The sequence below is a fragment of the Diadema setosum genome, chromosome 22 (assembly GCF_964275005.1).
Source record: "Diadema setosum chromosome 22, eeDiaSeto1, whole genome shotgun sequence".
Lineage (NCBI taxonomy): Eukaryota > Metazoa > Echinodermata > Echinoidea > Diadematoida > Diadematidae > Diadema > Diadema setosum.
Genome location: NC_092706.1, coordinates 29021151 through 29045395, shown reverse-complemented (window position 1 = coordinate 29045395; position 24245 = coordinate 29021151). Strand labels below are relative to the sequence as shown.

At 43.7% G+C, this 24245-nt stretch overlaps 2 protein-coding genes across 2 annotated transcripts; both read left to right on the top strand.

Moving 5' to 3' along the window:
* The first annotated feature begins 29 nt into the window (after positions 1 to 29).
* LOC140245279 (twitchin-like) lies at positions 30 to 15604 on the top strand. Its single transcript, XM_072324863.1, has 18 exons — positions 30 to 354; positions 671 to 973; positions 1406 to 1708; positions 2366 to 2665; positions 2933 to 3523; positions 3924 to 4223; positions 5048 to 5275; positions 6099 to 6686; positions 7278 to 7577; positions 8033 to 8620; positions 8910 to 9209; positions 9566 to 10147; positions 10321 to 10620; positions 11864 to 12163; positions 13150 to 13740; positions 14193 to 14489; positions 15134 to 15523; positions 15579 to 15604. The coding sequence occupies exons 1-18, from the start codon at positions 30 to 32 to the stop codon at positions 15602 to 15604; spliced, it is 6612 nt and encodes a 2203-aa protein (XP_072180964.1).
* A 2890-nt stretch (positions 15605 to 18494) lies between these two features.
* LOC140245278 (twitchin-like) lies at positions 18495 to 24243 on the top strand. The gene is made up of 9 exons (XM_072324862.1): positions 18495 to 18639; positions 19005 to 19186; positions 19542 to 19656; positions 20076 to 20666; positions 20984 to 21280; positions 21750 to 22340; positions 22840 to 23136; positions 23976 to 24142; positions 24178 to 24243. The coding sequence occupies exons 1-9, from the start codon at positions 18495 to 18497 to the stop codon at positions 24241 to 24243; spliced, it is 2451 nt and encodes an 816-aa protein (XP_072180963.1).
* Positions 24244 to 24245: the final 2 nt, after the last annotated feature.

Sequence of the window (24245 nt, the reverse complement as noted above, 5' to 3'; positions counted from 1 at the left end):
ATTTTACCAGTGTAATGGTGATAACGCCGATGTCATTGATATCGACAGACGTTCCTGGTCCGCCCGGTATTCCCGACATCAGCGACGTCGACAAGACTCGTATGACGCTGACGTGGACTCCGCCCGAAGATGACGGGGGAGCCGAAATCCTCGGCTACATCGTCGAAAAGTGCGACGCTGACCGGAAGCGCTGGACCAAGGCCCACAAGGAAGAGCTGGTCACGGAGCTGACCCTCACCCTGAATGACCTCAAGGAGGGCACAAGCTACATGTTCCGGGTCAGCGCAGAGAACGCCGCAGGTGTTGGCGAGTCCAGTCCCGCTACCCAGCCAAAGAAAGCAAAACCACCATACGGTGAGACCGCATTTATAACATGTCGTAGTAGTATCTTGGTGGTAGTTCCTGAACTTTAAACTCATCCGGATAATTGGTGTGATGAGTTTGCTCTATTTCAACATTAAGCTCCTTGTAATAATGGTGTAACACCTTTCAACCGTAAACACAACTTGGTCCTAGAATATACTTAACGAAATATTTAGGTGTCAATCCGATTCAGTGGAACATATTAGAATTGCAAATTGCATAACTGTAAAGTTGTTAAGTGTAGTAGATCTTATGATCTGACACGATGCCGATTTCTGACTGCTCCTCATTACAACATGTTCTATAGATGAACCGGGAGCTCCTCCTCCTCCTATTCCGACCAACGTGGACCGAACCTCTATCAGTCTCACGTGGTCCCCACCTGATGACGATGGTGGGTCAGAGGTCACGGGTTACGTCATCGAAAAGCGAGACAAGTCCCGCGACAAGTGGACGAAAGTGAACAAAGAGCCTGTTCCCGAGACTACGTTCACAGTTACTGGTCTCACCGAGAGCAGCGTCTACGATTTCCGCATCAGTGCTGTGAATAAGGCTGGAGTAGGACCACCCAGTCTTCCGTCTGACGCTCTCAAGGCCAAGCTGCCGTTTGGTAAGTCTATGATAGACTTAATTTCTGGTTGTTTCATCGAATGCATTTTCATCGTAGTTGCGATCATAAATTCTGCACCAGAAAACAACAAACAAAAACAACAACAACAAAAACGTTTATCAACTGCAATCAGTTGCATTGCAATCATAATGCAAGGCGTAGATATATCTCCTATGTATGTGGTGTATTTAGATATCATATTTCGTAGCAAGTTGCTGCATAAAGAATGGCAAGGTATGACCGTGCGAAGTGTTGGAAATCTTTACGTCTGTATAACGAAAGATATGTACTTTTGACGACATCCATACATCTGAGACTGAAAGCAAGAAAATAGAAACCGATATTTTACCTTTTTCTAACCCTTCTGCATGCATACACGATGGACAGATCCCTTTGTAAGTCAATGTTCAAAATGTTGTCTGTGTTAACTAGATGTGCCCGGACCACCCAGTACCCCGGTACCGTCCGACATTACGGCGACCTCCGTCAACTTGGAATGGTCACCCCCTGAGAACAATGGTGGTGCCGATATCACCGAGTACGTGATCGAGAGGAAGGATCGCTTTAGCACTCGCTGGACCAAATCCGGACAGGTCAGCGCAGACACGACCACTCTCACGGTCAAGGATATGAAGGAGGGCAACGAGTACGAGTTCCGTGTGACGGCTGTTAACCCGGCCGGCCCAGGAAAACCTAGCGACGCGTGCAAGCCGTTTGTCGCCAAGCCGCCTTACGGTAAGGATGAATGTTACAAAGCTCTGAAGATACATTACTCCAACGCTACAGTGAATACATTCTGACACAGGCTCGCACACACATAAACATTCAAACACATATGCACCACCATGCACCGCCGCACCATGTGGATCTCTCGATATGATTCTCACATAATTTGCACGTAGAATAGTAACGTCAGTTACGTAATGTTCATCCAAAATGTTTTATTTCGAGGACAAAATACCCCACATTTGAGTAATTCCAATTAGATAAAAACTGTAAAATGCACCCAGAGAGCACGTACAGACCTCTGCCAAGTAGCTGCTCATTTCCACGCATATTGTGATTTCCACCATATCATATTGTATTATATTATATTATATTATATTATAGTCCGCCATCCATACGGCGATCCAGATCACAACAAAACGTTAATCCTCTATTTTATGTGCCACTGTCAACTATTCGTGAAAATTTCATTCATATCCGTCCATAACCTTTTGAACTATTTTCTTCTAAATGGACAAACCAATGCCGGCAAAAATATTCCCTCGGCGAAGGTAAGAAACTCAGCTGGAGGCAGTAATGGTGAGACCTTTTTTACGTCACAGTTAGTAACCATACCTAGTTGTGACTAACAGCATGACAATGTGCATTTCTCCACCTGCCTTATAGACGTCCCGGGTCCACCTGGCAAGCCAACTCCCTCAGACACGACTCCAACCACAGTGACATTGACGTGGACTGCGCCAGACTCCGATGGAGGGAGCCCTCTAACGGGCTACATCGTTGAGATGAAGGACAAGTTCAGCTCCCGCTTTACCAAGGTCAGCACAGATCTCATCACAGACCTCACTTTCACCGTCAAGAACCTGAAGGAGAACAATGACTACCACTTCCGAGTCATTGCAGAGAATAAGGCTGGACAGGGCAAACCGAGCCAGGAGGTCAGCGTGACAGCCAAGTATCCATTCGGTATGTACATTGTTACTCTATTAATATTCGAAGTTATTACAGTGATCGAATTCATTTTTTTCTGCCTCTCCTTTTAGGACAGTTACGCATTAGGCTTAACATCTATTCTGATTTTCCATCTGTGCCAGTTGCCAAATCCAACTGTCGCGACATTTAACTCAACACAACACACTTCAGTTTGGATGTTCTATAAGTCTCGCGGAGATATGCCTAATTAGTACATATCTTAATACTTGTTTGTTTTGGTTTTTTTTTTTCGTATAACAGATACACCCCAACCACCCACTATTGAGAGCGTCACTCGAGAGTCCCCAACTTCGGCCACGGTAGCCTGGTCACCTCCTAAGTCAGATGGAGGCTCCGAAGTCACAGGGTATATCCTGGAGAAGAAAGACAAGATGTCTTCCCGATGGTCTCCTGTTACCACCGACTCCACCTCAGAGACATCGTTCACTGTCAAGGGGCTAAAAGAGGGTGAGGATGTGGAGTTTAGAGTGAGCGCTGTCAACAAGGCAGGCACCGGCAAGCCAAGCCAATCTGCTACTCTTGCTGCCAAACCGCCCGGTGCCCCCGGCGTCCCTGATGTCAGCGATATCGACAAGACCTCTGCGACGGTGACTTGGACGCCCCCTACGTCGGACGGAGGTAGCCAAATAATCGGCTACACGTTGGAAAAGAGGGAGAAGGGACGAGACAGGTGGACGAGGGTGAACAAGGCTCTGGTGGCCGAGACTACGTTGAAGGTTAATGACCTGATAGAGAGGAATGAGTACGAGTTCCGGGTGATTGCCGAGAACAAGGTGGGACCTGGTGAGCCCAGCAGTCCGTCTGCTAGGTTCGTCGCGAAGGCACCATACGGTAAGGGAAAAATATCTTGACTAAACATCCGTAGTATTGTCATTAGCGTTATGAAACAAACAAAATGTGTGAAACTCAAAGAAGAATAGTTCTGCAAAAGATACCGCAATATTATTTGTCTTTCTCACCCTAACCAACTTACAACAGAAAATATCTAGTGTTCAGTGCTTAGTCAAATAAGTTCATACCAGGTTCAACTCATTCTACTTTAGACAAACAACTACAAAGAATGGTCGTCGTTGTTTTGAAAAGAACTTCCTGAATTTTCGTACTCTTGTAGAATTCATGTTAATGATCTGATTTTATCGCATTCATTTCGATACTAACAATTTTATGAGCAGAATCCTCGAACATGATTATGTGTGTATTTTTTTTAAATCTCACTATGAATACCCTAAAGATGTTCCCGAGGCCCCACATGCTCCTTTGGCATCCGACATTACGCCAACATCAGCCACGTTGTCATGGTCACCACCCGACTCGGACGGAGGCAGCCCAGTCACCGGATACATCTTGGAGGTCAAGGACAAGTACAGCCCTCGATGGACCAAGGTTACCAAGGAACCCATTTCGGAGACCACCTTCAGCGTACGTAACCTGACGGAAAACAACGAGTACCACTACAGAGTCATCGCAGTCAACAAGGCTGGCCCGAGTCAACCTAGTCACGAGACCAAATTCGTTGCCAAGCATCAGTTCGGTAAGCCGGAAATGATATAGCATTATCTTCCACTTACCTACAGCGGCATGACTTCTTCTCGAGTCATTGTGACTTTTCATCTGTTTTGAAACTTTACACTTGAAGACTGCTTGTTTGATTCCTGCATGATTAGTCCATTGACATGAATGTAATACACTAGTCATGGGTTTGAAAAAGTCATTACATTTTTTCGAGATACATTATTAGTTAAGATAGTTACCTGTGATTTTATACCAGTTAACTTTCAAATCATATTGTCCAGCGAACAATCAAGTATTGTGTTAAAGATTGCAAATTCAATTTCTTTTCACAGAAAATGTTTCAGGTTTTGAAAATAATTGACAAGTTTCTGTACAACGAATTTTGTGATTGATCCAAACTTGGCCTGATTGTAAAGTAAAGCAAGCCCACCGAGATTTAGCAATGTACTTAAGTTCAACAGGAAGGCCATAATAACACAATAGGGATTAGGGAGATTAAGTAGTTTCTGTACATCAACAATCAGTTTCCAGACACCTACTCCTGTCGGCGAAGAAAGCACTGTAAAGTGCGCTTAAAGGTTACTGAATCGTTCACATAAAAATTGCAAATGCATTTGCCCTCCTTTCAGTCAGGTTTTACCCTTCGTCATAAGATGTTCTCCCATGCATGCACATGATTACATGCATCCTCTCTCAATTCCATTTCCTCTCATTATCACCTTATCGTCCTCATCATCGAAACGTTCAACGAACAACAAACAAACAAAATAGACGTTCCCGAGGCACCAAGTAAGCCAACTGCCTCCGAAATGACCCCGACCTCGTGTACTGTGACCTGGACAGCGCCACCGTACGATGGCGGAAGTCCAGTCACCGGTTACACCGTCGAGATCAAGGAGCCGTTCAGTTCGCGGTTCGTCCCCTCCAACAAAGAACCGATCAAAGAGCTCACCTTGCCCATCAAGAAGCTCAAGGAGAATGAGACCTACCAATTCCGCGTGGTGGCCCACAATCTTGCTGGGCCGAGCAAACCCAGCCCTACCATCGAAGTGACTGCCAAATTTCCATTTGGTAAACTACAAGGCCTCCCAATCACCCTTATTGTGTTTTTGTCATGTTCGTACTGTGAAATATCATTTTATTTTTCCATTGTTGTGAAAAAGATTATCCAGAAATCAACTCCCAGATTCACAACATAATTACATTTGAAAGTCATCTCATATGATCATGTTGGTTTGGTTCATGAGTGCATGAACATGGTATGCGTTGTCAAATATCAATATTTTTGTCGGAGTAACAGTGCAAGCTATGGATTTTTAAGTGAAATTGGTCAATATTGAAATATTTACTAAAGGAGAGTGCCATTCATAAAAAAAAAATTAATATCATCACTACACATCTGTGTTGGGTAGTACTAGCCAATCACGTGTCAGAAATTATGCATTTCAGTGTCAATCCGCTTTCCTTTCTGAAGAATGAAATGAACATGATTTTAAAGATTTGTGATACAGAATGATACGGAATGAAGTCAAAGCATGAATTTCCTTCTCAAATCAATTTTATGGGAAAAACGCGGTTTAATGTAGCCTCGAAAGATTAATCACGTCCCACTGCTTTATGTTACAGAGACTTTTGATCAAATATTTGTTTTAAATGACCACACCTTTTTATAAAAAGAAAAAAAAAGAAAATCTTCTGAGAAACGCATACTGACAGCTTCTCATTTCTTACCATGGATTTTGCCTTTTCCAATATATAACAAAATATAAATGATTTATGTGACAACACGTTAACCAATATATTTGCAAGGACAGAGTGTAGTTGAGATGAGGAAATAATTACGTTATGACTTCATATCTGATGAGATCCCTTCCTTCCCCTTCCTTTTTCACAGAGGCTCCTAAAGCTCCTTCATCACCCGAGGTAAAGCGGCTGTCTCCTACAGCAGTCCAGTTAGACTGGACCCCTCCAACATCGGACGGTGGGTCCTCCGTCACTGGCTACATCGTAGAAAAGAAGGACAAGTCAGGCAGGTGGACACCGGTCACTGAGGACTCGATATCGGACACGACCTTCGTCATCCGTGGACTGAAAGAAGGAGAGGACGTCGAGTTCCGAGTCAGCGCTGTCAACAAGGCAGGCGTTGGTACGGCCAGCGATGTCACCATTCTCTCTGCAAAGCCTCCCAGCGCACCCGGCAAACCTGAGGTCAGCGACGTCCAGAAAACGACGGCCACGGTGTCTTGGACTCCGCCTGAAACGGACGGAGGAAGTCCCGTGACGGGTTACATCGTTGAGAAGAGGGAGAAGGGTCGCGACCGCTGGGTCAGAGTCAACCGAAAACCCACACCGGAAGTCAGCATGAAGGTGACTGACCTTGTGGAAAAGAATGCCTATGAGTTCCGGGTCATAGCTGAAAACAAAGCAGGCCCAGGAGAGCCCAGTGCCGTTTCAGCTAGCTTCGTTGCCAAGGCTCCATTTCGTAAGTAACAGAACTTGAATGTTATTTCACAACACAACACAACATTACGCTTTCACATATACCTTAGAATCAGTAGTGGTTGAATTCTTTGAGAAAGAAACGTAGAGTACACCGTCTTTTGTCTGCTGTCATTTCCAATTTCTTTGAGCAGTGTATAGGCAAAATGAATACCGACAGTTGACGTACCTTAACACTTTGTGTGCTTTGAGTGCATACTACTACAGTAAAAAATCAGTAGCACTGTTCACATTGTCCAAAGTCCGTGGCACAGATAGCGTTGAGCAGGCTTTATTCTATTTTTTATTACACTTGTGAAATAATTTGTTTGAGTTCATTTCTGTGCGAGTCCATACACATGGTACCATACAAATTCCTCCCATGTACAACACCCTGAGGCCACCACCAGAGACATCAGAAGAAAAAAGAGTGTATGGGAGTCTGACTTACCTGCAGCGTACTGCATCAATTCTAAGTGGACGAGAAGAAGAAGAAAAAGAAGAAACCTTTTTTAAGCTCTCTTGCAATTATATCAACTCTTTATATGTCAATACTTTGTTCTTTTCAACACTACTTTATCTGCTCCTCACTCAGATGTCCCAAGTGAACCAGGAGCGCCGAAGGCATCTGACATCTCACCAACCTCCGTCACCCTAACCTGGACCGCGCCAGACTCCGATGGCGGTAGTCCAATCACTGGCTATATTCTGGAGTCCAGGGACAAGTACAGCACCCGCTTCAGTCCAGTGACGAAGGACACCCTCACCGACCTCACCTTCACAGTCAAAGGTCTGAAGGAGAATAGCGAGTACACATTCAGAGTGATAGCAAAGAACAAAGCCGGTCCGAGCGAACCCAGCAGGGAGACAAGGGTAGTGGCCAAGTATGAATTTGGTGAGTGTTTTTGCTTTCCTTCAACAGAGATGAAATGTTTAACATTGAAAAAAAAAAGTTTGCCCGTTTTCAGTATTCACATGAAGGAATGGTGGTGTATACACGTGCTTTCAATACGCTGTAAATCTTACATCACAGACAGGCAGGTCTCTACATTCTTGTTTAAATCAATAAATGTATAGGAAAATTTAAGCAATACAACTGAATATTCAATTCTGAGGGAAATGCATGCCAAAATAGGTGGTTTCATCTTGTGATTTGAACTTTTAATGTTAAGATTATTATATGATATGAAATGACAATTCGATAGAAGCTTGAAGAGAAATATATTGAAATAATATCTCTTGTTGAAATGTACCGATGGATAAAATCAAGTATGATGCCATGTAAACGGGAAAATATGACCAGTTAAGGGCATGTACGAAATATTACTCTTTTCCTTTTCGAACTTGCAGACACACCAACGGCCCCGGGTGCTCCAGATGTTGAGCGCATCTCCCCGACCTCCGTCAAGCTGACGTGGAACAAGCCCTCCTCGGACGGAGGGTCAGACGTGACTGGCTACCTCGTCGAAAAGAAAGAGAAGTCCGGTCGCTGGACGCCAGTAACCACTGACACTGTTGATGACACCACCTTCACCGTAAAGGGTCTTCCGGAGGGTGAGGATGTCGAATTTAGAGTTACCGCCCTCAACAAGGCTGGTTCTGGAAAGCCAAGTGAAGTCACCCTTCTTGCTGCTAAGCCGCCCAGTGCGCCGGGTACCCCGGAAGTTAGTGACATCGACAAAACTTCGGCAACCGTGACCTGGACCGCACCGGAATCAGACGGCGGGAGCACCATCACTGGCTACGTGGTAGAGAGGAGTGAGAAGGGCCGGGACCGATGGGTACGTGTCAACAGGAAACCTGTGGACGGCTTCTCGATGAAAGTCACAGACCTTGTGGAGAGGAGCGACTACCAGTTCAGGGTGATAGCTGAAAACAAGGCTGGACTGGGGCCACCCAGTAATCCTTCGGCCAAATTTGTAGCGAAGTCTCCTTACGGTACGTGTCCTAGAATCCATTGCATCTTAGAAAGTTCTGTGTAAAGTGATTGATGCTAGATAGATATCTCTCAAGTCATTTTTGCTTTGTAATACATTTGATATAACAAATTCAAGTGGTTGCCTTCCCATTTTCTCTTACGCTTTTGTCCTCAAAATACGCCCGGAGATATATTTGTATGACTTTGTCACACTTGTAGAAACAAAACTTAAGATACTAGTAACCAGTAGTATACATGCGATTAGACATGTTAAATTACTCTTACTTTCTTAAATCGTTTGCCCGATAGATGTACCTGGTGCCCCAGGAGCACCCGTTGCGTCTGACGTCACCCCAACATCTCTCACCCTCACATGGACCAAACCGACCTCCGATGGGGGAAGTCCCATAACTGATTACGTCATCGAGTGGAAGGATCGCTTCAGTGCCCGCTGGACGGTGCTTACCAAGGATTCCTTCATGGAGCTTACCTTTAAAGTGACGGGTCTCAAGGAGAACAACGAGTACACCTACAGGGTGATTGCAGAAAATAAAGCGGGACCTGGTGAACCAAGCAAGGAGACCAAAGTCACTGCTAAATACAGCTTTGGTGAGTCCCCATTCCTTTTCACATCATACAAACTATTTTCTCTACCGATTTCGTAAGAAAGTGTCGCAAAATGTTGACGCTCTTGTCATTACTCGCATCTGAGCAAACCTCTGATGCACTCCCGTCGGTGGGAATGGATGACGGCGCGATGGTCACGGGAACATCATAAAAAGGAAGAAAACATGTGGTTTCTTTTGTCTGATATCATTCCATTTGTCGCGTATATGATAGATAGCATCGCATTGTTCAAGTGGATACGATCGATTGTAAGGTACTTATCTGTATAATACGTTTGAAAACCTAGATTAAAAGAAAGAATACATCAAGGTCTTATGTGATCTTCATCTCCCTATTAGATGTGCCACAAGCACCAAGTGCTCCTGAGATCAAGCGCATCTCACCAACATCTGTCGAACTCTCCTGGACGCCGCCGCGCTCGGATGGAGGTTCGAGCGTCACGGGTTACATCATCGAAAAGAAGGACAAATCGGGTAGGTGGACACCCGTCACAGATTCAGTGGACGGCACCACCTTCACCGTCAAGGGTCTGAAAGAAGGTGAGGATGCAGAGTTCAGGGTGACTGCAGTCAACAAAGCTGGATCTGGGAAACCCAGCGAGGTGTCTCTCCTGGCCGTAAAGCCACCCGGCCCTCCTGGCATGCCTGAGGTCAGCGACGTTGATAAGACCTGCGCTACACTGAACTGGACCAAACCGACCTCTGATGGTGGAAGCACCGTGATTGGTTATATCGTCGAGAAGCGTGAGAAGGGAAGGAGCTGGGTAAAGGTCAACAGAACTCCCATTCCAGAGACCACCATGACGATCACTGACCTCGTGGAGAAGAACGACTACGAGTTCCGGGTCATTGCAGAGAACAAGGTCGGACTCGGAGAGCCGAGCAACTCTTCAGTCAAATTCGTGGCGAAAGCACCATTCGGTGAGTATCCAATTGCGAATTAAGCAATTAAGATTCCGCAACTTCAAATTCTAGAGTGTATGGTTATCCTTGTGTGGGGTTCACAAAGTATGATGTTCAAAGGGAGACTGACACGCTTTGGAAACGTATTCAACAATTTCATCATACTTGGTTCTTTGTCCTTCCATTGGTAGATGTGCCCAATGCCCCGGATGCACCTGTAACATCAGACGTGACCCCCACGACGGCCACCGTCAGCTGGGTTCCGCCCAAGCGTGATGGTGGAAGCCCCGTGATCGGCTACACCCTGGAGATGAGAGATAAGTACTCCTCTCGCTGGTCAAGGGTCAACAAAGACCTGATGACCGAGACATTCTTCACTCTGACCAACCTCAAGGAGAACATGGAGTACCAGTTCAGGGTGATCGCTGAGAACAAGGCTGGTCCTAGCAAGCCTAGCGTAGAGACCACTGTTGTTGCCAAGCATCCGTTTGGTAAGTCATCCCCCGGAAAAGCTCAGATCAGTTTTATTCTATCATCTTTATTCTCGAACAAGAATAGATCAAACATATGAGAACAAAAAGCCAGCAGGTTGTGTGGAGTCAGAATGACGTCAGTGTATGAAGCAGTTCGTAGCGGAGATATTTCATACATCATAAAGAGCTCACAATCATTAATACTTCAAAACATGAAATAATTATAGGATAGGAGCTTTTGATCGCTTGCACAACATTTTCATGATGTAATATGCATAGTCGCCTTTTACATATTCCTACTGGATGAGCTGAATTGAACCTGGTCATTATAAAGTCTCTTTCAATATAACGTTCCTCAAATTATGACAAATAAAATAAGTCATTATCGCGGCTGTGCAGTTCCATTTCTTTCAATAATGAATTTTACGGATCAATTCCATTTCATATTCCATATCATTATGCTCGTTTCCTTCAAGAACTTCCGACATTCCATGCATCATTTTGATTATCGCATGAATTCTTTGCATGAACAAGTTAGACATTTTTTTTCTATTTCTAAGAGAATTCTTTCGAATAGTTTTCTCTTATTTGCTAGCGTTGTTTCTAATAACATTGAATAGATCCTAGATCATGACTTTTTATCATTTTCTTCGCTAAGCATGTTCGAGTATTCTTGATATGTTTCTTACGTCTTTAGATTTCATTACAAATAATACTTTTATATGCATTATGAACGCATGCACTTCAATTATTTTCATTCTTGTATTGTATTTCTTTTACATGTATGCTTCATTTTTCGAAGACAATGTCATTTACACTCCCCTTAAAGTGAGATTAAAGTCGGGGAAAACTATTTGCAAACTGTCCTTTGTCGTAAAGATCTATCATCAATCTAAAGTTTTTACTGTTAGAGTTAAGTTTTCAACGAATTCCTCTCACGTGGTCTTCAAAAAAAAAAATATTTTTATCTTTTTCGGAAAGGAGAGTCACACTTTGAATAAAAAAAAACAACTTAATAATTGATAAGAAATATTACATATTTTCCTCCGCCAAATAAGAAATTACAGTAAAAACAGAACAAGACTGTTCGAAAGAAATACATAATTTATATTATGAGGGGGAAAAGGACTCGTTCCCTTGTTTTCATTACCATTCATCGTGGCCCGAATACAGGGCGAGATGGAGAGTTTTCATGACATGTCTTCATCTTTCATCGATGCATGCATTTCGAATGACCATTCCCACATAAAAAAAAAATCAGATGTGCCCGGACCACCATCCGCCCCTATCGCGTCTGACGTCACACCAAAGAGTGCCCACTTGTCATGGAGCCCGCCTTCTTCCGATGGCGGCAGTCGCATCACGGGATACTACCTAGAGAAGAAGGAAGCGTTTAGCTCTCGCTGGTCGAAGATTGAGAAGACGTCCATTCCAGACACGGAGTACAAAGTTACGGGACTGCGGGAAAAAGAAGAATACGTTTTCCGGGTTATTGCCGAGAACAAGGCTGGGCAGGGCAAGCCTAGCCAAGAAACAAAAGTCACGGCTAAATATCCGTTTGGTAAGATATTTGGAAGATGCCCCTAGTAGCGAACACTCGCAGTTATCAGATGTTGATAAATGATTTTGCTCTTGTGATATGCTCAGTTTTTTCCACCCATCAGATTGTTCTATTTCTCATGATGTTTGAAACATTTTATCACCTAAACACCGTGGCTTCATTATTCCTCTACCATGACGTTTTCTGAAATTCATGCCATCCAGTAACTTATCTCTTCCTCATTACATTTTCTCAGCCTAACGTTAAGGTGCATTGTCAGGCATGCAGAAGAGAACCTTGATAAAACTTGTCTTACTTTTGCATGTTGTTGAGACGTATAGTAATTATGATAGTTGTTTAGGTTTCGTTCGTTAGACCCATTTGTATTTACGATAGTCTTCTGGAGAATGCTAGTTTTACAAAAATCTAGATTTAATCCACAGTTTTACGAACAGAATTTTATTCATATGAGCCTTGACGGATCGTTGCCTGCTTTATGGAGATGAGATGGATCTTTACTTTTTCTCAGTCGCTCTTTCGTTCATGTTTCGATTTGATATTGGATGTTGTATGATCAATATTTCCTGTTCGAGTTTTTGCATGATTATTATTCATGTTTATACGCTGTGCAAAATGTCAAAATTTTACCAGCTGATTCATAATTATATCTTACATTCAATTGATATTGATGTTCCTCTTTTACACTCCTCTCTTCCTCTCTCTCTCCCTCTTTTTTCTCTCTCTATATAATTATGTATATAAATGATAGATAGATATGTATGAAGATTTGTCAGTGTCAAACCATATAACCTGTGTTTTCATATTCCCTTGATATCGCCAAAATTTCAGTTGGTCATACCAAATATGTTGATGCCGTTATACTGCCTAAAGTAAACATCAAATCAATTTCACTTTGAAGGGAGTTGAAGGGTATTCTTTTATCCCTGTGAGATGCAGTTAATGCTGCTGATTATGTTAATATATCTTATGATAATCTGTTAAATCAGGCGAACCAGGAGCGCCAACCATCGATGAAATAACCCGTGTCTCCGAGACATCAGCAAAGGTTAAGTGGTCTCCGCCGGCGAGTGACGGGGGTGCCCCGATCACCGGCTACATCCTAGAAAAGAAGGAGCCACTGTCGACCCGCTGGACCCCCGTCTCGACAGACACCATCGACGACACCTCCTTCACGGTCAGGGGTCTCAACGAGGGCGAGGACGTCGAGTTCCGAGTGAGCGCCGTCAACAAGTCTGGTACTGGCACGGCTAGCCAATTGGCCACCCTCTCGGCCAAGCCTCCTGGACCTCCAGGAACACCTGTAGTCAGCGACGTCGACAAGACTGAAGCGACTGTCACCTGGACGCCCCCAGACTCCGATGGTGGCAGCAAGGTCACTGGTTACACTCTGGAGAGGAGGGAGCGAGGACGCGACCGCTGGACCAAGGTGAACCGGACTCCGATGAAGGAACTCACGATGAGGGTCAGGGATCTCGTCGAAAAGAACGAGTACGAGTTCCGAGTCATTGCTGAGAACAAGGCAGGACAGGGAGAGCCGAGCGAAACTTCTGTCAGATTTACTGCCAAGGCTCCATTCGGTAAGATTTCACACGGGTACAATCTTATGGTACGGTGTGGGACTTCAGTGGTTGAAAACGCTATTCAAACTATTCCTCATGCTCACGTAGTCTTGTATATCATTGGACAGACTATTGGATCAAAGCTTTATTACTATGACGGTAGAAACATATACACTAGTCTTGGTATAGTTACAAATTGCATCATCCACTTTTGTGGAGTACAACATCTAACCTTTTTATGGGCATTGCCTTTTGAAAGATCACAATGTCTTCTTTAACAGTCTTCTACGTTGTATGTGGTAACGCATTACTTGCATCCACAAGAGAGATCATGGTATGTCAACGCAAGGCCCTTCCTTTCGTGATGTCCCTGCAGTATTTAGATTAAATTTTCAACTCTCGCTTCCTCTCTCTCACTCTTTGTCTCCTTTTTCCTCTCTACATGTATCTCTCTTTTCCCCTTAACACAGACGTCCCAAGTGCACCTGGTGCTCCGGTAGGTTCCGACATCACTCCAACCTCAGCAACACTGAGTTGGACCCCGCCCCACTCGGATGGAGGCAGTCCCATCACAGCCTACATCCTAGAAACCAAGGACCGGTACAGCTCGCGCTGGACTCGGGCCGAAGAGTCCATCACCACGGAGACGTTCCAGCTGAAGAACTTGAAGGAAAATAACGAGTACCAGTTCCGAGTGATCGCAGTGAACAAGGCAGGCCCTGGCGAACCTAGCCCAGTGTACAGCTTTACTGCCAAATATGAATTCGGTGTGTTTTTAAAGATTTTGTTTATTAATGCACATAAATTACATTTAGCTTAGTGCTATTCAGTTTTAGTTTCTGAACAAGGTCTTATTATCGTTGGTTAATAAACCCTCACATAAAAGATAATTAACTCCTTTAACCATGTTAAAACGATGACAAAGCTGTAGAAAGATACGTGTCAATTGCAATCTTGTTAAATGAACCTTATAAAATAACTGTCATTGCTATGATACTCTATACATGTAGGCCCTACTTCACATCAGGGTCCTTTTCTCGATTGTCGTAACATGTATGGAAAGCAAATAATATTTGCTCTTGCAATTTACGTATAATTTTGGATTTTTTTTCAAAATTCTAAAATACTTCTGAATACAATGCATGAAAACATCTGAGGGGGAGTAAAATTTGATGGTTACCGCTCACCACATCTTACAATCCATAGACCTTTGACCTATAGATTATGCAGCTGACAGAAGTGTGTTTGAACTTGTTTATTTGTTTGTCTGTTCAATTGAAATATGAGCGTTTGAGTCCGTTTTATCAAGACTTAGGTACGGTATTTCATTCGACAAAATGATGCACATTGATGAACCTTTTGTTTGAAATTGATTTCTTACTGTCTGTCTTTGCATTACTCTAAAAATTAGATACTCCACAAGCCCCCAGTGAGCCAGAGATCAAGCGTGTATCACCGACGAGCGTGGAGCTCACGTGGAATAAGCCCCGATCTGACGGAGGCTCCAAAGTCACTGGCTATATCATCGAGAAGAAGCTCAAGTCAGGTTCCTGGACCCCGGTCACCACCGATGCCATCGACGAAACCTCCTTCACTGTCCGCGGTCTACCCGAGGACGAGGAAGTCGAGTTCCGCATCAGCGCCGTGAACAAAGCCGGCACAGGTTCCCCGAGCAGGACAGCGGTGATCACCATCAACCCACCGGGACCTCCAGGCGCGCCTGAAGTCAGCGATGTGGACAAGACCTCGGCAACGCTTACGTGGACTCCACCAAGTTCTGACGGGGGAAGCAAGGTCACCGGTTACGTGGTGGAAAGGAGAGAGAGAGGCCGTGACCGATGGGTTCGCGTCAACAGAACGCCTGTACGGGAGACTACCATGACAGTCAAAGACCTTGTCGAGAAGAACGAGTACGAGTTCCGGGTTATGGCAGAGAACAAGGTTGGCCTAGGTGAACCCAGTCTCCCATCAGAACGGTTCATTGCCAAACCCCCTTACGGTAAGTCTGTTGTCCTTTTGAGTTGATACATTGTAAGCTAATTTTCTATATCTGGCAGTAGCAACACGCATTCCAAGACTCTTGTGACTATGTGGTAACAAACACCACTTTACAGAAGTGGTAGATGATCACATAAAAGAGAATAAATTGTTTGTGAAAATATTTCTATCTCGTGCCTGTGCCTCTATGGTAGAAGATGTCGCAGTTTTGTGTCATATATCTTGGGGTATTGCATCTGGGATAAACTGTGAAAACGTCATATGTCCGCTCTGCGTGGCTCAATTTGAAACCATAACTTGACCCTGATTTGTTGTATAGACGCACCCGATGCGCCCAGAAATCTGACTGCGGCAGAAATCTCGCCGACCTCCGTGACGTTGACATGGACTGCTCCATTGTCGAACGGGGGAAGTCCGCTCATCGGCTACAGCGTGGAGATGAAGGACAAATTCAGCAGTCGCTTCACCAGCGTGCGAGAGGATCTTGTCACGTCACTTTCCGCCACCGTCCCCAACCTGAAGGAGAAGAGCGATTATCAATTCCGGGTCGTTGCTCACAACAAGGCGGGTCCCGGCAAGCCAAGCGAGCCAATCACAGTCACGGCTAAGTATCCATTCAGTAAGTCTGTTGTCTGATTTGTTAATTTCCTGGAAGTACATTCCTGTTAAAATGTTAGCATGCATTTCAAGGTTCTACATTGAAAGGAATGAGTTTATTCATTACCCCCCGAAGTATTCTGCCATATACCATGAATTGCACTTTCTTGCTAACAATGTAATTGTTAATGAAAGTGTATAATTATACTGCAATAGGCGTGTACTCGGTTTAGTTTTTGATGACCTTTTTTTTTTTTCAAATGATAGAATTTATTGAAGATTTCTCGAAGCAACATAATTATACAGAGGATGGATGAAATGCCTAATTATTACTTCAACACAATATAAAGCAATTTCTTTGGTACAGACAATTTAAACATATCTGTGTTTTTTCATTTCTTTTTTTCAAATATTCAAGTAACTCCTGACTAGCAAAAATACGATGAATAGATATATTATAATTATAATGTTTTCTACCATCAATGCACAATACATATATTCATTATGAATGCTATATTATAATCCGATGGATATCATGCCAAAGATTATTTATAATATCTTTATATCTATCATGCGTGCAAGGGTACACAATATATAATGCAGACAAATGGCTGCACCCAACCAAAAGTGGTTTGCCAGGGACCTACGAAAGCAGCTGATTATGACCAGCCCGACTCCGTAGTGCACACAAAAATATGTTTTCATTAACATGATTATTCATAATTTAATAATTCAGTAATAGGTTTTTGATGACTCGGTTGGCATACACTCATGTATGATATTTGTTGAAACTTTTTTCGTCCTGCACGATGATCAAAGTCATATCATCTAGCATCTAACATCCATGCTTAGTAAATAGAAATGCATGTACAATTGTGCAAGTTTGATTTTCACATTGTCCGAAGCTTACAAAGACATCCCTCTCCAATACTGCAAATGTAAAAACATTAGTTATGAGAATGAGATAACCATTTAAATGTTGATTTAGTCTTTGAACCAGTAATTACGAGTTAGGTTACATATTTCGTATTACACAATAAGGGAGTTCATAGTTAGCTCATGTCTCATTTGACCCTTACACCACAGACTTTCAAATAACATGGAAAGGACCTGTGACAGAGCATTTTTTTTGTTGTTGAAGGATGCCACCTTTGTAATCAATGTCAATGAAATGTGTGTGTAGCTTTTGTTAAACATTATTGATGAATCACTTTCACCTGTGCGTTCTAACAAGGTGAAACACACAACTTAACATTCCAAATCCTCATTTGCCTGAGGATATTTTTCGTTTGAATGTCAGTGGCAAATATACAAACATTCTCAATTGACCTTTATTTTGCACATGCGCAAATCGCAACCGTAAAGTCCCTTATATTGGCATACAGAAAGTGTTTATCTGAGTTTCATGCCAAGTGACTCGTTATGATCGTTTACCAGAAGCAGTAACTTGCAAAATACTTGTGTAAGATTATTAACGGCACACAATTTTACCTAGATCTTTTACCCTCTCCCTTGAATTAAAAAAAAAAATTCACACAATGCATATATTGAAAACCATTTCACTTTCGTTATCTTAGCACCTATTGCAATGTATCGCTACTGTTAGTTTTTTTTTTCCTATTATTGTTGCCTTCTCTGTACAATTGTATGCATTGTTTTTGTCACTTAAGAAAGTGAGATTTATATTTGTATATTGTGGAAAAAACGAATAAATATGAACTTGAACTTGAACTTGAACTTGAACTTGAACTTGAAACCCAGATCCTCCGAGTGAACCTGCTTCGCCGTCCGTCGAACGCATCTCACCAACTTCCGTCAATCTCTCATGGAGCCCGCCCTCTTCTGACGGGGGAGACAAGGTCACCGGTTACATCGTCGAGAAGAAAGAACGCTTCTCTGCGCGGTGGTCACCGGTTACCAAGGATACCATTGACGACACGACCTTCACTGTCAAAGGTCTGAAGGAAGGCGAAGACGCGGAGTTCCGCATCACAGCGGTCAACAAGGCTGGACCGGGTAAACCGAGTCAGACCGTCGTACTCACCGCCAAGCCTCCCGGTCCACCTGGAGCACCGGAGGTGTCCGATGTCGGCAAAAACACGGCCACCGTGTCGTGGACGCCGCCGGAATCAGACGGCGGCAGTACGATAACGGGATACATCGTCGAGAAGAAGGACATGGGACGATGGGTTAGGGTCAATCGCACTCCGATCCGAGAGACCACCTTGAAGATCACGGATCTGGTAGAAAAAAGCGAATACGAGTTCAGGGTGCTGGCTGAGAACAAGATAGGAACCGGAGAGCCCAGCGCACCGTCTGCACGTGTGGTTGTAAAACTACCATACGGTAATTAAGATCTGTGATAAAGATTATGTTTATTCAAGACACGTGACTTAATATCAGATGAAGACTATAATACATTCTAAATCAACTTATTCATTATTTGGTGTGATTATATTAATTTCATGGTAAAGTCAAAGGATTGCACAGTTTACTTGAAGAAAGCTGCTGAAATATGTCAGTTGTCAGCAGCTACAGTAAGTTATCTTGAAGACGGTTAGAAATACTCCAGTCAACATCAAGTTAATGTTCTATGATAACTGTCCTTCTCAAAATAGCTGCAGTACTAGATATTGTTTAAAGTTGTATCACCGATCGAATCACTTTCGTCACCTCATATTCACCAGACGTTCCCGACAAGCCAGACCGTCCTGATGTCACCAACGTCGACAAGACCGAAATGACGGTCACGTGGACGGCACCCTACAGCGACGGTGGAGCTAAGATCACTGCCTACATCCTAGAGATGAAGGAACCGTTCTCGTCTAGGTGGTCTCCAGTCACCAAGACAACCGACATGACGTTCCAGGTATGGTTTCTGTACTCTACTCTGTAATATTTGACAAGCTTAAACAGCACGTAAAGATTTTATTTGATGTGTTTTCTACTCCCTTTGGTAAACTCAGAAAATAACAAATCGTGTTGAATTTCGCATCAAATACTCAGTTGATTTCTGTAAACATTTTACCATTTTTTTCAGGGGTAGTGTAACGTAAATACACTTCTGTTTCGCATTTCACGTTTAACAAAACCAAGGTTGGAATAGATAACTATTGTTACGTTATCAGTAGCAATGGTTTAAAGCTGCCAATATTGACATCGACATCATGTAACTCAGAATTACATTTTTTTGACCAGAATGTGAATTGACTTTCTTTGTGTAGGTGACACGTCTGAAAGAGGGCAAGGAGTACCAGTTCCGGGTTAGCGCTGAGAACAAGGCTGGCGTCAGTCAGCCCAGCGAGCCTTCGAGAACCTATACAGCCAAATCTCCATTCGGTAGGTACAATGAGGGTGTGTGGTGTAGTGACACGAACCTACCCTTTCCATGTATGTTTCAAAACAGATATTCATCCAATTTCATTAGCTTTTTCATTAAAGCATCATCATCAAACCAATAATCTGCTATTTTGAAGACATTAGTGATACCTTCGACTTGTTTCATCAACCCCATTACTCCCGAAAAATGGCAGTCTTGAAGGTTTTCAAAGCATTTGATTTGATAACCTTCGTCGAGCCTCAGGTACATCCCTGGACCCCATGGGAGACGAGCTTGTGCAGCTGAATAAGTCGTCTTCGGAAGATGAAAAACAAAATAACAAAATAAACAAAATAAAAACAAGCAGTTTTTTTTTTTTTTTTTTAGTTGGCAAAGTGCATTCTTAAATTTTAACGTTTCTCATTATTTCGTACGAAAGACGTTCCTGGAGCACCCGACACACCGGAACTGACAGACATCAAGGACTTCTCCCTCACCGTCAACTGGTCCCCACCGAGAGACGATGGAGGCTCACCCATTCTTGGATACTACGTCGAGCAAAAGGACAAATTCAGCTCGCGTTGGCAACGCGTAAAATCCTCACCGATCATGGACCTCAAGTACACCGTGACCAACATCCCTGAAGACGCCGAGTGCGAGTTCCGTGTCATCGCCCTCAACAAAGCGGGAGAGGGTAAGCCCAGTCCCTCCGTCGCGCTGAAGTTCCGCCTACCGAGTCAACCAGGCACGCCCGAGATCTACAACGTGACAGAGAAGTCCGTGGACTTGAGATGGACTCCTCCTACTGACCACGGCGGTTGTCGTCTGTCTGGCTACTTCGTGGAGAAATGCGAGGTCGGTAAAGATCAGTGGGTGAGGATCAACCGGACCGCTATGCGGGAAGCCAACTTCGTCGTGGGCGATTTGAGCCTCAACTGCAAGTACAAGTTCCGGGTCAGTGCAGAGAACAAAGCTGGCGTTGGGCCACCGAGTGATGCTACAGACGCTGTTCTCATTAAATTGCCATTTGGTAAGCGATGGCTTGAGTTCTCTTCCTCCCTCACCCCTCTCCTCCCTTCCCCCCCCCCCCACCCCAACTACAATGCCGGTCCACAAATACGTAACGGAGATCAAACTCATTATACATTCATTACAACTGATGATTTTAAACGTAATTTGAGCAGTAGCAAGGCTAGAGTAATGGTAATACTGGCACAATCTAATTTTCAAAGCCAACAACCTTGTGATTTCACACAGCACCATGTCATGTGATCTTTTCTTATCCATATTTACTGAATACTTTGGAAAAAAATACAAACTAAAATCAATATTTTTATTTTTTCAAAGATGTTCCCGATGAGCCGGACACACCTACCATCTCTGACGTCACAAATGACTCCATGGTCCTCAGCTGGCAGCCACCCTTCTCTGACGGGGGAAGCCCCATCACCGATTACATCGTAGAGAAGAAGGAGCCTTACAGCTCACGCTGGACACCTGCCACCAAGACTAGGAGCTTGAGCTTCAAGGTCACTGGTCTCAAGGAGAACGGCGACTACGAGTTCCGGGTCGCCGCCCAGAACATGGCCGGAGTCGGAAAATTCTCGAGCCCGACGCCTGTCACGAAGGCTAAGCTGCCATACAGTAAGCTTTCCTATAAAGTATCATGTCAGTTCCGAGACCATTGTTTTCTTGTTGTTTGTTTTCTTTCTTTTTTTTTAAATAAGATTACTCTGGTAAAAAAAAAACAAAATAAAAGGATACTATTTTGAACGCGATGTTTCTCTTTTTATGGCAAAGATCAAAGAACTGAAAAGAGCAATATGAAACAAAAACCTTGCATGTTAACTGTGGGACGTTCTGCAACAATACATTGAGAGTAAATCTGAACTGATCTTAGATAAGTTTCTGAAAAATGGCATGTTGCATTAAGTAAAGCTAAATTGCTCAAGTTCAGATCTTTGCATAAGAACACAGACTGTTCTGTGATGCAGTAAGATTCACTTTACTGGCCATTACCACATAAGGTTTGATAATGGTAGCACCTGTTTGCACTCTTCCAAACTTCCTGGAAGGTCTAGATTACTAACGACACCTTTTCCCATCATCACAGACGTACCCACAGCACCCCAGTCGATCAAGATCAGCGACATCAGTCCGACTGCAGTGACGCTGAACTGGACCGAGCCCGATTCCGACGGTGGATCCAGCGTCACTGGTTACATCATCGAGAAGAAGGACCGGTATAGTCCAAGATGGACACCTGTCAACCAGACACCTATCACGGACTGTAAATTCCGAGTCACTGGCTTGAAGGAAAATCAGGAATGTGACTTCCGGGTGGTCGCCGTGAACAAAGCCGGTAGCAGCAGCCCAAGCAGCGCGGCGACTTTCACCATCAAGCCGCCCGAGGCGCCCTCCAAACCTGACGTCAAGAAAGTGACGGAAAATTCGGTCACGCTCACGTGGTCGCCTCCGGAGTCTGACGGAGGCAGTCCCGTGACCAACTACATCGTGGAGAAGCGCGAACCGGACAGGGACCGGTGGGTGAAGGCCACCAGGGCCCCCATCACCGACACCGCCTTCACCGTGACGGACTTAGCGCCAAAGCGCGAGTACGAGTTCAGGGTGATCGCCGAGAACAAGTCGGGAGCGAGTGTTGCCAGTGAGCCCAGCAAATCTGTCATCGCTAAACCACCCTATGGTGAGTGGAAGCTCAACAGTTATAAAAATGGCAAGATCGAGTTATCTCAGTTCTTTCCAAGTTTAATCTAGAGGCTAATCTTAGACAAGATGGAACGTTAACCCAGTCAGATCGGGAGGGGGCAAATGATAATAGTGATACTGTTGAGACATTTGAAATGTGCTTAATGTGAGCTATAAGCAAGAATGATTTGCATGTTTATTCAAATTGTGTCCTTTTAGTCTAATCATTACTGGAATATTTATCTCTTCGTAACCTTATAAAGGCCATACAATATTGTAAAATATGTTCATTAGAATGTATTTGATGGCATAGATGTAAATATGCACATTTATTTTTACATCATTATATATCTGTATGTATTATGAGGGAGGTCACTCTCATTTATAAGCACTTTGGACCTTGTGTGCTCTGATGAACCAGTGACAGTGAATATAAATTTAAAGAAAAATTGCGTACCTAGTAGATCATATTCCTACTTTTTTTTTCTCCCACTAAGATGTACCGGAAGTACCTGGACAACCGGAAGTGTCCAATGTCACCAAGAGCGGCCTCACTCTGACCTGGGAGCCACCCGAGTTCGATGGAGGTAGTCCCATCACAAACTACGTCGTCGAGATGAAGGACAGATTCAGCGTCCGGTGGTCCACACTGGGCCGGCCAAACAAGACCATCTACAAGGTGACCGGCTTGCGGCAAGGATCTGAATACGAGTTCCAGGTCCGGGCCGAGAACAAAGCAGGTGTGGGAGAGCCAAGTCTATCGACAAGACCCGTGGTAGCCAAGGACCCGTATGGTAAGTTTTGTGCTGCCATGGCAGCACCTCCGTATGTCAGACTATCCGATGATGAAAAAAAAAGACTTTCAAAGTAGTTTTCTGTTGAAATAGTTCTCATTATATTTTTGCGTTGAGTGTCCACCTCAAAAGTCTTTTATTGACATTTCTTGAAACGTTTTAACCCATGAATTGACATGAACAAAGACAATAGATCACTGCAGAAACATGTCAGGATGCATTTTGTCAACTCTACTATTAATGACAACAACGACAACAGTGCTTCATTTACAATTCAGTTTGCCAATGATTTACCATAAAACCGAAGTGTTGTATGGGGCTATTATATGAGAAGAAATGAACCCAGATAATTGTGATTTGTGTCATTAGTGTGCTCAAGAAGGACGTCTGTTTTCGTAATCTGAAGTTGAAAAATGTACATGTTATTTCACCTAATGTTGTTTTCAAAATTATATACATGTATTGGTTGTACATTCCTATCGTTGAGCAAGACGCACAGTGCCATGCATCTTTAAAATATCTTTATAATCGTGAAATTGACTCTTCCATCAACGGCGAAATGAATGAATTAGATGACATGGAGTGAACTTTTTCAGTAGTCATGAGACATAGATAACATCATACATCACCAGTACAATGTAGTACCATTGCTTTCAACTTGATGTTTTGCCTGCAAGACAGATTTTATTCATGAATTACATAAAGTTGTGATTCAGAATACATCATGATCAATTATAACTGATCAATTGCGATTATTGCCTATGGTGTATCGCTAAATCATAAAATGATGTTTTTAGAATAACAAAGGTCACTCACTGTATTGTGTCACGCACAAACAGACGTACCAGGCCCGCCATCTCGTCCCGAAACAAGCAACGTCACTGAAACGTCAGTCACCTTGACCTGGACTCCGCCCACTTCCGATGGAGGCAGTCCAATCACAGGCTACATCGTGGAGAAGAAGGAGGACTTTATGACGCGATGGGTTGTCGTCACAAAAGAATCCGTGACTGACACTAAGCTGACCTTGGATGACCTCAGGGAAGGATCGGAATACAGCTTCCGGGTCATCGCGGAGAACAAGGCAGGACAAAGCCAGCCCAGTGAAC